Source organism: Podarcis liolepis (genome assembly GCF_965112155.1).
Source record: "Podarcis liolepis genome assembly, chromosome: 7".
Lineage (NCBI taxonomy): Eukaryota > Metazoa > Chordata > Lepidosauria > Squamata > Lacertidae > Podarcis > Podarcis liolepis.
This window is the reverse complement of record NC_139561.1, coordinates 16730604-16747322: the sequence shown is the minus strand read 5'-3', so window position 1 is coordinate 16747322 and position 16719 is coordinate 16730604. Positions and strand designations below refer to the sequence as shown.

Genomic DNA, 16719 nt, shown 5'->3' with positions numbered 1-16719 from the left:
AGGACGAGATGGTTGGATAGTGTTCTCGAAGCTACCAGCATGAGTTTGACCAAACTGCGGGAGGCAGTGGAAGACAGGAGTGCCTGGCGTGCTCTGGTCCATGGGGTCACGAAGAGTAGGACACGACTAAACGACTAAACAACAAAGTGGTTGTTGGACGCCAGTGTGACCAATGATCAAGGATTGTTTTACACCATGGGTAGGTAAGCTAAGGCCTGGGGGCCAGATCGCCTTCTAAATCCGGCCCACGGATGGTCTGGGAATCAGCGTGTTTTTACATGAGTAGAATGTGTGCTTTTATTTAAAATGCATCTCTGGGTTATTTGAGGGGCATAGGAATTCATTCTTTTTTTTTCTTTCCAAATAATAGTCTGCCCCCCCAAAAAAGTTTGAGGGACAGTGGACCAGCCCCCTGCTGAAAAAGTTTGCTGACCCGTTTTACACAGTTGACATTTATTGTCACATGTGCCAAGGATAGCGCCAGGATCCCTATATGACTTTTCTTTTTGACATCTCTCGAGTCAGAGGAACATCTGTCGCCCTCCAGATCCTGCTGGTGTACAACGCCCGTCAGTCCCAACCAGCACAGCCAAAGTCCATGGATGAGATGGGAGCAATCTCTGCAGTGCCGCAAGTTCAGCATCCTTGCCTTGCAGAGACTTTTCACCTGACTATTGCAAGAGATATTCGTGGAAGAGAGAGCATAAGTGAGGCGACCCAGTCCTGGAGATCTCTCTGCTATGCAGTCTGGCCCATAAACACTGTAAACTAATAAATAACATGAATGAATAAAAGTACACTGCCTCCTTTTTGGGGGTGGGAAGAGAATTGTCGGCAAATTGCACCCTCCGTGAAAAGGATGATCCCAAGCCTTCTTTCCAGCCTGTTGGTTTTTTTGTGTGGGTGTGATTTTCCATGTATGGGAGGTATAGCCCATAAATGTGTGCTTTCCAATAAATGACTCCTAAGTCCCCCCTCCCCTTCTTTCCCCCTCTTTTCTTCCTAACCTAACACTGTATGCAACGCCAATGTCTCACAATGAATGAAACTGATCTGTAGAAAACACATCTTTAAAAAAGAGACGATGCAAGTATTTTTGCAAACTCAGAAATTTTTAATATTTTTTTTAAATGACTCCTAAGTTTCAACTGAACTGGTACAGTCCCTTTTGGCAGGGCTGTACCACCTTGCCATTTCAACGTATGAACAAGCGAGGGGTGTGCAGTGTCTCCCCACTACAAATGCCACACAGCCGTCAATGAAAACGCAATCTGAAGCCAGGATGACACCCAGTTTGGTGTAGTCAGACCTCGGGTTGCGAACGTGATCCGTGCGGGAGGCACGTTCGCAACCCGCAGCACCACGTCTGCGCACGCGCAGGTTGCGATCCAGTGCTTCTGCACATGCGCAAAGCACGATTTAGTGCTTCTGCGCAACAGCCGAGACCCAGAAGTAACCCGTTCCGGTATTTCTGGGTTTCGGCGGGTCTGTAACCCCCAAAAAGACAACCTTAAGCGTCTGTAACCCGAGGTATGGCTGTATATATATAGCATAGCTGTCAACTTTCCCCTTTTCTTGCAAAGAATCCTATTCGGAATAAGGGAATTTCCCTTTAAAAAAGGGAAAAGTTGACAGCTATGATATATAGTGTGTATAGTGTGTTTGTGTGTAGTGTATGTATATACTGTGTGTGTGTGTGTATAGGACGTGTGTGTGTATATATATAAATGTATGTATGTATGTATATATATACTATATATGTGTGTGTGAATATAGTGAATGTATATATAGTGAATGTGTGTGTATGTATATATGTGTGTGTGTGTGTGTTCCAGGAAGAATCTGGCGTGAATAACCCGCCCCAGGAAAACCAAATAAGCAAGCAAGCAAACAGACACCCGACACGCGGGCGTTCAGCTCGCCGGCCTCCCCGGGTCGGAACCTTTGACTCCGAGGGAGTTCTGTTTCCGGCCGGGCCGCTTTCGGAAGCGCACGCGCTTTGGGCGCCCGTCGGCGGGGGCGAGGAGAAGGGAGTGGACCGGCCGATGGCAGAGGCGAGCCGGAGTCGGCGGAGGCGTCGGGGGAGCTGGGGCTGCTCGGGAGCCGCCTTCTCTGGGCGCAGGGTGAGTCCTGAGCGGGGAGAGGTTCCCCCCCCCTTCCGGCTTCCTCCCGCCCGGACTTCGCCTGCGCCCCGCCACCCCTGCAGGGTAGGACGCTGCTGCGGAGGCTGCCGCCCCGCGGAGGCAGGAGACTGGGGAGGGGCCGGGCCGAGGGCCTCGCCTTTCTTCTGGGCTCGAAGTGGCCCGGCTTCCTCAAGGCTCGCGGGAGGAGGAGGCGGCGGCGGGCAAGCGGGGCTTCGGCGTCTCTCCACCTCCTCGGACGGCAGAAGGGGACAAGGCGGGGTAGGGCTTGCGTGACCGGTATGGAATTCATTCCCTTGGTTGTAACGTATATCTTACTTTTATATATCCTACATTTTGACTTATCTATCTGGAGAGCAGGGGCTCAAAAAACCCAGTTTGACTACATATGTTACTTTTATATATCCTGCATTTTGATTTTTCTGTCCGGAGAGCAGGGGCAGAACCAGACTCAGTGACCCAGTTTGGCTATATATGTTACTTTTATATATCCTGTGCAGTATTTTGATTTTTCTCTTTGGAGAGCAGGGGCAGAACCAGACTCAGTGACCCAGTTTGGCTATACAGTGGTACCTTGGGTTACAGATGCTTCAGGTTACAGAAGCTTCAGGTTACAGACTCCGCTAACCCAGAAATAGTACCTCAGGTTAAGAACTTTGCTTCAGGATGAGAACAGAAATCGGGCTCCGGCGGCACAGCAGCAGCAGGAGGCCCCATTAGCTAAAGTGGTGCTTCAGGTTAAGAACAGTTTCAGGTTAAGTACAGACCTCTGGAACGAATTAAGTACTTAACCTGAGGTACCACTGTATATGTTACTTTTATATATCCTGTATTTTGATTTTTCTGTCCAGAGAGCAGGAGCAGAACCAGACTCAATGACCCAGTTTGGCTATATATGTTACTTTTATATATCCTATATTTTGATTTCCCCCCACATTTTTTCTATTAAATATTATGTTTTGCATTTTAGAATATTCATTTAAACAACCTTAAAATGTCAATGACTTCCCCCCTTCTCTTTGCGTGGTACATTTTGCATAACATAAATCCCTGCATATTTCATATAAACCAAACCATTCAATATTCCATTATTACATCCATCAAAACTTATTTACACTGTTGAATTTATCTTAATACTGTCCACATTTTCAGTGTACACCATTTCCCCCCATATATTCAATTAACATTTTCCAGTCTTTTTTAAACGCATGTTCTTGTTCTCTTATTCTATATGTTAGGTCCGCAAGCTGCGCATATTCCATCAGTTTAAGTTGCTATTCTTTTTTAGTTGGGACTTTGCTCATTTTCCATTTTTGGGCTAACAAAACACAGGCTGCCGTAGTGGCATACATAAATAACCTTTTTTGACACCTGGGAATTTCCGTCAGAATTATCCCAAACAGAAAGGACTCTGGGGTTTTTGGGAACTTTTAAACATTTTTTTCAATTCATTATAAATTATTTCCCAATACTCTTTTACCCTTTTACCGATCCACCACATATGACAGAGCATACCCTCAGTCTCATTGCACCTCCAGCACTTATCTGATTCAGTCTTATACATCTTAGCAAGCCCACTCGGAGTTACACACCATCTGTGAATCATTTTCAGCTAGTTCTCCTCCAAGGAATAACAAACTGTAAACTTCAGATCGCTCTTCCAAAGCTTTTCCCAGAGATTAAATCTATATTATGTCCTTTATCTATTGCCCAGTGTGTCATAGAGGCTTTGAGAAGCTCGTCTTTTGTTTCCCAATGTAGTAACAGATTGTATATTTAGATTTTTCTGTCTGGAGAGCAGGGGCAGAATCATACTCAAAAGACCCAGTTTGACACACACACACACACACACACACACACACACACACACACAAAAATTGTGTACCCCCACCTCAATGGTGCCCCTCTGGAGGCTTCATTTGGGGCAAAAAAAAAACCTGGCTCACACACACAGACACACAAAGACATAGCTATGGGTCTGCCGGGGAGATCATTTCACCCAGGGATTTGACTTAACTCCCCACCCTCCACCGACTGTAGAGTCGGACCCTATTGTCTCTTGAGGCAGGTAGACGCCAAAAACAATTACATTTATATGCCACCTTTCTTCCCCCCCCCACTCCCCCTCTCCCATTTCATCTTCACAACAACCCTGTGAGGTAGGTTAGGCCGAGAGCCCACAGTCTACATTTGTGAGCTTCATCATAGGGATTCGAACCCAAGTCATAGTCTGAATCTGCAACCACACTGGCATAATTATTGTTATTGCTATTATTAGCACCCAGCATTTAACATCGGAGTTCAATATTGAAAGCTGTTTAAAACAGCTTTAGAATAGCAAAAAAGAAGAAGAAGTCTATTATAGTACATTGTGTTTATCCAGTTTTTGGTTTGCTTGTTTTTGGTTTGCTTTTGTATTTATTACAGGGGTTAATGAAACAGGAATGTTGAATGTTGAACAGGCAAACTGTTCTAGCTTCCATATTGCCATAAGGGTGTAAAATGTCTTTTCTGTTAGTCACCTTTAATAAATATATGGTTTGAATGTTTAACCAGTTCCGGATCAAACTTGTCTGAAGTGCTGGTTGATGCTTTCATTACTTATCTGTCCAGTACATATTCTGTTTGTTATTTTTGTAAACCACTTGGAGATTGTCTTGTTGTTAAGGGGGTATGTAAAAATATTAGATAAATAAATTAATCTCAGTAAGTTCTACAATCATGCATTTTAAAATAACTTAGAATAAGTTTAAAAACAATACAGTGGTGCCTCGCAAGACGAAATTAATCCGTTCTGCAAGTCTCTTCGTCTTGCGGTTTTTTCGTCTTGCGAAGCACGGCTATTAGCGGCTTAGCGGCTATTAACGGCTTAGCGGCTTTAAGAAAAAGGAAACAAACTCGCAAGAACTCGCAAGACGTTTCGTCTTGCAAAGCAAGCCCATAGGGAAATTAGTCTTGCGGAACGACTCAAAAAACGGAAAACTCTTTCGTCTTGCGCGTTTTTCGCCTTGCAAGGCATTCGTCTTGCGAGGTACCACTGTACAAAAACCACTAAAGAGAGGTCATTAAAAAGTGTTGCTTTAAAACTTATTGCTGAAATGCCTGCTGTGAATTATTGTGGGCTTCTGACATTTTAGAGACCTCAGAAACTCTCCGACAGATCACAGGGACTTCCTTGGCTTGTAAAGGCTTAAGGCAGACTTTCAAGGAAAACAACAGGGTGACAGGTGGAAGTTGGGCAAGGAATGCTTCAAATGCCCATCACACATTGTTTTATTTCAGTCCGCTCCTGATTAATCCCCGTGCTTTAATTCAGTGCTCATTTTAAAGGCAAGTTTCATCAGCCTTATGACCTCCAAATGTTTTTTGGCTACACCACACTGGTGAAGGGAAGGGAGGCTTTGTTCCTTGGTTTCAATTTGGGTGTTTTTTTTGACTATATTTATGTTCTGTTATGGCGTGTCCTATGTGGTTTTGACAGGGACCAGTGTGCCCTGTGCTATTGCAGAACGTTTGCCTTCTCTGAATCGCTTGGAGCACAGTGGAAAATGTGGATTATTTTTTTTAAAAAAAAAATGGCTGGAAGGTGGTTTAAGCAATGGCTATTGTGAAAATCTTTTAATCAGTAAACTAAATCAAACCTGAAATCTTTGAAAGTGTCAGGCTCTCCTTAGTTGGAGGTTTTTAAACAGAGGTTAGATGGCCCCTGAGTTGCAGGGGATTGGAGTCGATGCCCCTTTGGGGCCTTTCCAACTTTACAGTCCTATGATTCTGTAATTCAATGTCCTTGACAGGGTATGGGGGGGGTGCACCTGTTGAAATTTTATTAGATAAACCTGCAACCCTCCAGATATTTTGGACTACAACTCCCACCAGTCCCATTTTGTGTTGTGAACTGCTCTGTGGTCTTCGGATGAAGGGCAGCGTACAGATTTCATAAATAATAATCCCAGCCAGTAACCAAAAGCATCCGAAGGGCATCAGATGGCTGAACTAAGTCATAGGAGTCCCATAAAAGAACTATAAAGACCTGATTCAGCATTGTGAGTCAGCCTGTTGCTGGATCATTCTGCAAAATCTCAAGCCGGAGCTCTTTCCCCAACTTAGCTACATTTTTTAAAACGGGAAATGTTGGGGATGGGTAGAGAGTCCCAGGGGCCAGAGAGGAGTGGACAAATTAGTTCCTTGAGTCCTGAGGCCTCCCCACCCCTTGTGTTACACAGTTCTAGAGAGGAGCACAATTCAAAGTGTTGGTGCTGACCTTTAAAGCCCTAAACGGCCTCGGTCCAGTATACCTGAAGGAGCGTCTCCACCCCCATCATTCTGCCCGGACGCTGAGGTCCAGCGCCGAGGGCCTTCTGGTGGTTCCCTCATTGTGAGAAGCAAAGCTACAGGGAACCAGGCAGAGGGCCTTCTCGGTAGTGGCGCCCGCCCTGTGGAACGCCCTTCCAGCAGATTTCAAAGCGTTAAACTACTACCTGACATTCAGAAGACATCTTAAGGCAGCCCTGTTCAGGGAAGTTTTTAATGTGTGATATTTTACTGTATTTTGGGGTTTTTATGGAAGCCGCCCAGAGTGGCTGGGGAGGCCCAGCCAGATGGGCGGGGTATAAATAATAAATTATTATTATTATTATTCTCTCTGTCAAGGAAATAACTCCCCTAAAGAGGAGGCGAAGGCTATTGTGAAAGGGGTAAGGTCCAGGTTTTCCTCAGATTTAATGGACCACCACACAAATTTCTCTTCTTCCTTTCCCCTTTTCAGGTTCACTTCTGACACCTGGCGTTGCATCAGCCTGTTTGAACAATGGAGGCAGAAGATGAGATGGAAAAGATCAACATTGTCAGTGAAAACAACCAGGAGAGCGAGCCGGAAGATCAAGGGGCGGCGCTGCTGGGCAGCCCGAAGAGCCTGCCCAGCACCTGGCAGCACAAGTGCGCCTCTTATGTCCTGGCCCTCCGCCCCTGGAGCTTCAGCGCTTCCCTCACCCCGGTGGCCCTAGGCAGCGCTCTCGCCTACCGCTCCCTGGGGACTTTGGACCCTGGGCTCCTGGTCGGCAGCGCAGTGACCGTCTTGGCTGTCCACGGGGCCGGGAACCTCGTGAACACCTACTACGACTTCTCCAAGGGGATCGATCACAAGAAGAGCGACGACCGGACCCTGGTGGACCGGATATTGGAGCCCCAGGACGTGGTCAGATTCGGGGTCTTCTTGTACACCCTCGGCTGCATATCTGCGGCCTGCCTCTATTGCCTCTCTACCCTCAAGCTGGAGCACCTGGCCCTGATCTACTTCGGAGGGCTCTCTAGCTCCTTTCTCTATACTGGAGGTAAGGAATCCTCACCAACACCCGCAGACCTTTTCTTGTTGCAGAGCATCTTTCCCTCCAACGTGGGGCCCTCCAGGGGCTCCCAAATCCCTGGGATGCGAGAGTCCAAAGCTTTTGAAGGGCACCAAACTTAAGGTGTAGGCTATTTAAGAAGAGCTGGGCAATATCTGGTTTTCAACATTGTTATATATCACAAGCTAAACATGGTGATATACCGATATATCACAATGTCTGAAATAAGGATGGAGCATTGGCTGGCTTCATGGTTTTTCCTGCATCGTGGTTTTAGCTGGCATCTGCTTCTTTGCTTCGCTGCCCCATGCATGAGGCAGGGGAGAGCTCAGCCGGCAGAGTTAACAGTGGCTGCAGCAATCGAGAGAAGCATTGGCTGCCTTCGCAGTTTTCCCCACATTGTGATTTTTGCATAGCACCCACACCCACAATTCGTGATATATTGCCAGGTAAAAAGTTATGAAACCGATTTCACAATATGGACTTCAAACTGGTTTTGGACAATATATCAGTATATCGTCCAGCCCTAGCCAGGTTCAGTAGCTGAGGCGACAGGGGTTCTGCGCCAGAATTCTGTGTTTTGGGTTTAGGGCTGGGCAATAACTCGTTTTCAATATTGCGATATATCACCAGCTAAACATGGTGAGATACCAATATATCACTGTGACTGAAATAAGCATGGAGTTACGCAGAGGCATCGGCTTCACAGTTTCCCCTGCATTGTGATTTTTGCCGTGTTGATCATCTATGTTGCCTTCTGCCAAAAAATTATCAATATAGGGCATTTTGCAAACATATGTTTTAGAGAAGCATTATCCCTGTTACATCCCCAGCAGCTAGATGTCTTAGATAATCCTTTCATAAATGAGTGCAATGGAGTTCTAAAAATTATATTTTGTTCTATGAGTCTTAATTTGAGGTCCAGAGACACCCTTGTTATAGAACTTAACACAATTGCTTGGTTGTGACTGAGACCCCCAATTCTTTTTTCCATTCCTCCTTTCATAACTGCGTATCCAACTGGTTTGCTGCTAAGGAACATTTATATATGATAATTGTGGGGTGGTGTTTTTGTTTGTTTGTATGTTTGTTACATAAGAGTTAATCGACTCTATTAATATCTGGGGTCTCTGAGCCGCAGAAGGTCTTTTGTAAGTTTAAGACTTCCACCCTCCTGGGTCTTCAGTTCAGGGGTGATAAGGCTGTCGGTGCTCACTAGCCACAACGGCTATGCTCTGCTTCCACTATTGAAGGCCACAGGTCTGCGAGCAACAGTTTCTAGGAATCAGTAGCAGGGAGAGCGCTGTTGCACATGGGTCTGGCTTGTGGCGTTCCCATGATGGGACCACCTGATTGGCCACCATGAGATCAGGTTGCCTTCGCCCTGATCTTGTCGGGCTCTCATTATGATAGTATTATTTATTGCATTTATATCCCTCCCTCTCCCCCAGGAGCTCAAGGTGGTGCATGTGGTTCTTCTCATTTAATCCCCACAACCACTCTGTGAGTTAGGCTACGTTGAGAGAGGCTGTGCCTGGCCTGTGCTCACCCAAAGAGCTTAATGGCATGGGGAGGGGAGAAGGGAGGGGATTCGAACCCTGGTCCCGGCCTGCCGCTCTAACCGCTACACCTTCGCTGCCTCCTCTGTCATTCTGTTCTGTCGTGACTGCAGGCATTGGCTTCAAGTACGTGGCACTGGGCGACGTGGTGATCCTCATCACCTTTGGGCCGCTGGCCGTGATGTTCGCCTACGCCGTGCAGGTGGGCTACCTGTCGGTCTCGCCCTTGCTCTACGCCGTCCCGCTGGCCCTGAGCACCGAGGCCATCCTGCACAGCAACAACACCCGGGACATGGAGTCGGACCGGCAGGCCGGCATCGTCACCCTGGCCATCCTCATTGGGCCGACGTTCTCCTACTTCCTGTACAACGCCCTCCTCTTCTTGCCTTACCTGGTCTTCTGCGTCCTGGCTACCCGCTACACCATCACGATGGCCCTCCCGCTCCTCACAATCCCCATGGCCTTCTCCCTGGAGAGGCAGTTCCGCAGCCAGAGCTTCGTCAAGCTCCCCCAAAGGACAGCCAAGCTCAACCTCTTGCTGGGACTCTTCTACGTCTTCGCCATCCTCTCGGCGCCCCCGGGGGCCCTTCCAAAGCTCTAGTGGGGGGGGAGTTCTGTGGAGGTGACCATGGCTGGAAACTCCGGGTTCTCCCTTGAGAACTAGGTGCAATGGAGGCTGAGGCGAGAGGGGCCGCTGCCCCACCAGTCCAGGGTGGTGGTCCTGGCTATCGGCTTCCTCCTCCTCCTTAGTCTCAGTATTGCCATTATAGAACTCAGTATGGAGGAAGAGGAGGAGGATGGGGGCAAAGCTGGGATTGGCTGGTTCTACCTGTCGTTCTCTCTGGCCCCACCTTCTCGGGGGCCTCTCTGCCTTCTGCCACACCTGTATCGGTGGGCACAAGCCTCTGCTGCCTGGGCAGTGCTTGTGGGGTTATTTTTCTCAGAGAACAAGAATAAGAGGTCTCTCAATTGAGCTTTTTAATTATTTTTTTTGTCTTAATGGTTTAGGTGGCCAGGCCGTGACCTGGAGTTGCAGCAGTCCTGCTCATGGGATCCCTCTGTAAAGATGCTGCAAAAGTATTTTCTTTTATGGGGGGGGGGGGGTTGTGGAAAGAGATATTAAAGCTTAACCCCCAGTGTTTTGTTTGTTCTCCCACCACTCCCGAAAAGTTGGAAAATAAATGTTTAAAGAAACTGTCCGGCTTTCTAGGGAAGGATGTGCCGTACTTTGCAGAGCTAGTGGAAACTGAAAGTAAGCTGAGCAAGGAATTCAAGGAACACTAAAGGATAGGCAGCCTTTGCCAAGCAGGTGCCCAAATGTCACTGAACTGCAACTCCCATCAGCCCCAGCCAGTGTGGTCCAGTTGATGATGGGAGTTGTGGTCCATCAGCATCAGGTCATCAACAGGTTGCCCATTGCTGCATTAAAAGAACGCTGAGTTATGATGGAGGTATCTGGGCGTGGTAGAGACACGTCAGGAGTTAGGGGGCAGTAAGGGCAAGTGACCATCCAAAAACTGTTGGACTCCCAACTCTTATCATCCCAGCAAGTTGGAATTAGGGTTGGGCGGTATCTGGTTCTCTCTCTCTCTCACTCACACACACACACACACACACATATATATAATTTTCAACAAAAATAACAAAAACAAAACACGTACAATAACAAATACAATAAGAAATACAAAGAAAAATATACACAAAAACAGTATCAAATTCATAAAATGGGATTCTCCAAATCCTGTGACTTCCCTCTCCCCCCACCCCTGGTTCCTTAAATTTTATTTTCAGCTGCATATCATTTTTACTCCAAAATATTTTTGGCGATATCTGGTTTTCAGTGTCATATCACCAGCTAAACATTGCGATATTACTGATATATCACAATGTCTGAAATAAAGATGGAGCTATGTAAAGGCATTGGCTGACTTCACAGTTTTCCCCACACTGATTTTTACATAGCACACACGCATCATAATTCGCGATATATTGCCAGGTCAAAATTTATGAAACGGATCGCACGATATGGACTTCAAACTGGTTTTGGATGATATATATCGCCCAGCCCTAGTTGGAATTCAGTAACAGTTTGGATTCAGAATTGTTTGGGGAGGGCCAAAAGCATATAACGGCATAGAAAACCAATGTTTAAATGCACAGCCTGAATCAAGAAAGAAGTGTCTTCCCCATCCTCTTAGCATCCCTGTAGGTGGAGCTCCACCAGACCTCTCATCAGAAGGACTTCCAGACGCCATGACACAGAAATCCTTGGTTCATTTTCTCTCTTCTCCAGAGAAATGGGTGCCAAGACGGATCTACCCTTTGGATATTGATGATGATTATTAAATCCTCCATATGGTTCTATAATAGGCATCCTCCTTATTTAACAGGTACCCCACTTTAACCACTGCCCAAAAGCTCAAGGGACCAGTGGTGGCGACAGCGGCGCTTGGAAGCCCGGGTGTTGACGGTTGCAATGTTTCTAATTTTAGTGATGTGCTGAGCCTATTGAGGTTGGTGGGGGTGGTCAGTAGGTTGGGCCTCTTGGGGATAGGGTCTCCAAAAGATCTTCCTCCCCTCTTTCCTGTTTGTTTCCTGGGAAGAGTTTGTTCTTGAAAAATAAAGCAAAACTTTTATCTTACTTTAAAGCCATAGACTGGGCGTCCTGTGGCTTAAGAAAAATGTTGTTTGCCAGAGACCTTGAAAGGTGAGCAGAATGGGCAAATCTGGCTGTTTTGCCATGTATCCAGGTGATGAGGCTTGAAACGGCAACCGGTTTTGTATTGAGGGTGGATCACAAACGGTCCTAAAAAAAGAGAACCAGGGTCCCTTTTTCTTTTGTGCTCTCTGGTGGAGAAACGGCCCCTTAAAAACCAGGCTGCAAAAATTTCTGGAGTGTTACACTTCCTAATGGTGCTTGTTAGAGCTTTAGTTGAACAGCAGCTGAGTTCTCCACTCCCCTCCTTTTTACAGCACTCCCTAAAGGGAACCCTGCAACACCTTCCAGAAGTTTTTGGACTACATCTCCCATAAGCCCCAGCCAGATCAGGGATGATGGGAGCAACATCTGGCGGACCACCCGTTTCTCATCCCTGGACTAAAGGCCCCTGGGAGCTGGGAACACCAAAGAAAACTCCCTGTTGTGCCTCTGTATGAGTGGCTGCTCGGTTTGTTTGTTTTTTAATTAAGACTGATTAAAACAGGGATGGCTCACCTGTAGTCCAGCCGGACTTGTTGGGACTCCCAATTCCCATCAGCCGCAATAGTCACGGATAGTGGGATTTGTAGTCCCACCAAATCTGGAGAGCTGCAAATTTCCCATCCCCTGCCTGAAAGGAGGTAGCTGAAAGGAAAAAGCTGCACGTGGATTGTTCATGCCTGCAGACACCCAAAATATGTCAGCTGACAAGGGGTGGTGAGGGGCCGCTGGCAGCCCGAAATGACGAATTTGCATTATTAGGAAATTTCGGGAGCGGTTAGTAGGTGAATCTTCCTTGTATGTTTGGAAAGCCACTGGTGTCTCAGCCTAGTGATGGCCTTTCCCTGGTGATGTGTTCACTTTAACAGCTACCAGAAGCAGATTGTGGGCGGTGTTGAGATGGAAGATGAATGACACCTTACTAAGAGATCAGGAGATTGTCAAGAAGGCCCAAAAGACTTTGAGTGACTATTTTGAAATAAACTTGAAAACTACAGCAGATTGTGGGCGGTGTTTTGCAATGCTGTTTTTCTAGAAAAAGAGGTGCCAGAACTTGCCATGAACGCCTCCCTCATTCTCTTATACTGGCAATGGCACCCACCTGAGAGAGGCTGGAATATTCGTTCTAGCTGAAAAAAAGTCCTGGTGTTTAGGGTAGTTTGTTGCAGAACCATGCTGTGGCCCGATATGTCGAGGGCTTTCTCCTTCCATCTCTCCTCCTGCTGAAGGTTGTCCCTCCTTTCCTTTCCCTGCTCCTTGCTTACGTTGCCCTATTTCATCAGTGATCACTTTCAGCTCAAGCCTTGGGTTCCCATCCCACGGATTCAGGGTTGGGCAAGCTGAGTCAAGTCTTCCTCCTACTGGGTCCTGCTGGCTCGCTCTTGTTCCAGAGCAGGAGGGCAGGTATGTCACAAATTGAGCCTGCCTCACCCTTGGCAAGAGGGATGGTGACTCCACGCGGGGAAGCTGTTAGCTGCCTGGAAGCCTCTGCGGTTTAGTTGTCGTAACCGGAAGGGAGCTCCAACCAGGCCTGCTGGTTTTGCAGCAAACCAGCTCAGTTAACCCCGCTGTAATGAGTGCCATAATGGCTGGGGTTTCCACACTCCCTGTGTCAACACAAATTACGTGTATGAAACAGAGGAATTATTTACGCCTCTGCTTTATGGGCCGACTGCACGGGATATTTTCTTCCTGGGCGTTTTCTACAGCTCTTCCGGTGCCGAGCTCGTATTGGGGCACATTGAATTTTTCAGCTTTCGAATTCCACATTTGTGCTAAAATGTCGTAGCATGACTTGCGAATTCAAAAGGTATTTTGTTTAAGTCAGTGTGATTTAGTTTTGCTTGGTAAACAAAGCATGGGGGGGAATTGCATAGAAATAATGGCAAATGATTGCTAAGTGCTTGCAGTAGAACCCGTCTCAGTTGCTAAAAGGCACTTCCAGCCCCTGAGCCTCCGGTGACAGAGAAACACCCCCAGACTGCAAACCTCCTCCTTCAGGGGCAGTGCAACCCCATCCATGGTACGCAGCTGATCAATTTCTCCAACACATGAGTGCCTCCAGGATTCAAGTTCAGCTTGTTTTCCCTCGTCCATTTCACCACTGCGTTCAGGCAGTGGATTAATAATAATAATAATAATTATTATTTATATCCCGCCCTCCCCAGCCGGGTTCAGGGCGGCTAACAACAATAAAACAGTACAAAAGTACAGCACAAACAACACTCTAAAATCATTCATTATAAAATTAATTAATTAAAATAAAATTAATTAATTAATAAAAGGAGACTGCAAAGCCTCTCCTGATTTCAGATCCTATGGAGAAATAGAGCTGAGTGTCATCAGCATACTGTTGACATCTTGCCCTGAAACTGCCAATGGCCACTCCCAGCTGCTTTGTGTAGATATTAAGTAGCACTGAGAATAAGACGGTCCACTGCAGCACCCCATAATGTAAAGGGAAAGGACCCCTGGATGGTTAAAGGTAAAGTTAAAGGGACCCCTGACCATTAGGTCCAGTCTTGACCGACTATGGGGTTGCGGTGCTCATCTCGCTTTATTGGCCGAGGGAGCCGGCGTACAGCTTCCAGGTCATGTGGCCAGCATGACTAAGCCACTTCTGGTGAACCAGAGCAGCTCACGGAAATGCCGTTTACCTTCCCACCGGAGCGGTGCCTATTTATTTACTTGCACTTTTGATGTGCTTTCGAACTGCTAGGTTGGCAGGAGCAGGGACCGAGGTACGGGAGCTCACCCCGTTGCAGGGATTCGAACCACCAACCTTCTGATCAGCAAGTCCTAGGCTCTGTGGTTTAACCCACAGCGCTACCTGCGTCCCCCTGGATGGTTACGCTCAGTCAAAGGCAACTATGGGGTTGCAGCACTCTTCAGGCCGAGGCAGCCAGCGTTTGTCCACAGACAGCTTTCCGGCTCATGTGGCCAGCAGGACTAAACTGCTTCTGGCACAGTAGGACACCATGACGGGGTCCTTTACCTTACCATATACAACATCCTCTGAGGAGCATGCAGACATGCCAAGAGCTGATGGCCAGGGAGTTCAATCCTCTCTGGCCCAGGTGCGCGAGTGTTTCCTGCGCGTGGACCTCTTGCATGAGCCCAAACCCTACCCATCATACCCTCCTCCCACCAGCTGGTGCAGGGTGAGTTCAATCCTGTTAGGTTCTGGGCATTCAATCCTGCTTGGTTTTCTCACACCCTCAAAGACCACACCACCAGCTGCATAGTGTTTAGTTTCCAAGAGATGGCGTTCCAAAGCACCCAAGTCTTGCCTCTTGATGAGGGATTCGATTTGCTGGCCTTCCTAGTGGAAGTCGAATACTAGTACAGTGGTACCTTGGGTTAAGAACTTAATTCGTTCTGGAGGTCTGTTCTTAACCTGAAACTGTTCTTAACCTGAAGCACCACTTTAGCTAATGGGGCCTCCTGCTGCTGCTGCGCTGCCAGAGCACGATTTCTGTTCTCATCCTGAAGCAAAGTTCTTAACCCGAGGTATTATTTCTGGATAAAAAAGTTCCTTCCAGTAGCAGCTTAAAGACCAACTAAGTTAGTTCTTGGTATGAGCTTTCGTGTGCATGCACACTTCTTCAGATACACTGCGCGTGTGTGTATCTGAAGAAGTGTGCATGCACATGAAAGCTCATACCAAAAACTAACTTAGTTGGTCTTTAAGGTGCTACTGGAAGGAACTTTTTTATTTTGACTATGGCAGACCAACACGGCTACCTATCTGTAACTGTAACTATTATTTCTGGGTTAGCGGAGTCTGTAACCTGAAGCGTATGTAACCCGAGGTACCACTGTAACATCATCAAGAGTGTTGACCCATTGGAATTAATGGACCCAAGTTCGTAAGAACATAAGAAGAGCATTGCTTCCACAGTGGCCAGCCAGATGCCTGTGGAAAACACACAAACAGGATCTGAGCACAAGAACACACTTCCCCTCCTGCCGTTTCCTGGAAATAGTATTCAGAAGCATCGCTGCCATCAACAGCCCTCTCCTCCCTGAATTTGTCCAATCCTTTTAAAGCCATCTAGGCTGGCGGCCATCCCTGCCTCCTGGGGGAATCAAGTTTCAAATTTTCACTATGTACTGCATGAAGAAATAGTTCGTTTTTATCTGTCTTGAGTCATCCAATGTTCAGCTAATGTTATGTGAAAGAGAGAACGCCACTTGCACAACTTTTAGGAAGCCCTCACTATATAAATGTTACCGGCTATTAAATCAGATTAAGGCAGGCTTAGAGGCTGTTCTGACAGCACAAGTAGGAGGGCTATTAAAGGTGACTCTTGGCCTGAACCAGGTGAGTGAGGCACCTGTGCATGTGGGGCGTCAGGGTGAGAAAGCCAGAGAGGTACCTTTCACTCTTTCGTAACATCAGAACCCATAGGCATCCAGCGAGGCTGGATTCAGGATACACAAAAGGAAGGACTTCTTTACACAAAGAGCATGGCTAAACTATGGAACTCACTGCCACAGGATTTGGCGATGGCCGCTAACGGATGGTTATAAGAAGGGAGTAGAGAATGCACTTGGAGGCACCAGTGCTTCTCAATACCAGTTGCTTAAGAAACTGCGGGAGGGGAAAACGCTCTTGTACTTGGGCAGTTTTGCCCTCCCCCCATGTATTTTTTTGAGCCCCCTCCCCCGGGTCCCTTCAATGTTCAAAGAGAGTGGGTTTCCTCCCCCCTGACTCGTTGTGATGCCATGTGTGCAACTTCAGGGTGTTATGTCGGGCCCCTTCCGTCAACTAGAGAAGATGGCGACTCTGATAGCGCTTGGACTAATGAAGTCATAGACTTGTAGGGTTGGAAGGGACTCCAAGGGTCATCTAGTCCAACCCCATGCAATGCAGGGTTCAAATGACCAGAAAGAAGATTCCGACCAAACATCAGGAAGGACCTTCTGGTGATAAGAGCTGTTTGACAGAGGAACAAACTCACTTGGAAAGTGGTGGA

At 47.2% G+C, this 16719-nt stretch overlaps 1 protein-coding gene across 4 annotated transcripts; it reads left to right on the top strand.

The window, feature by feature from the left end:
* Positions 1-1982: 1982 nt before the first annotated feature.
* On the top strand, positions 1983-11690 carry UBIAD1 (UbiA prenyltransferase domain containing 1). Of its 4 annotated transcripts, none has more exons than XM_083512704.1 (3): positions 1983-2123; positions 6907-7471; positions 9156-11690. In XM_083512704.1, the coding sequence occupies exons 2-3, from the start codon at positions 6949-6951 to the stop codon at positions 9641-9643; spliced, it is 1011 nt and encodes a 336-aa protein (XP_083368830.1). In that variant the 5' UTR covers positions 1983-2123; positions 6907-6948; the 3' UTR covers positions 9644-11690. The 4 variants fall into 4 exon arrangements, with proteins under 4 accessions (XP_083368830.1, XP_083368831.1, XP_083368832.1 ...); XM_083512705.1 differs by having other exon boundaries at positions 1992-2420; XM_083512706.1 differs by having other exon boundaries at positions 1993-2207.
* Positions 11691-16719: the final 5029 nt, after the last annotated feature.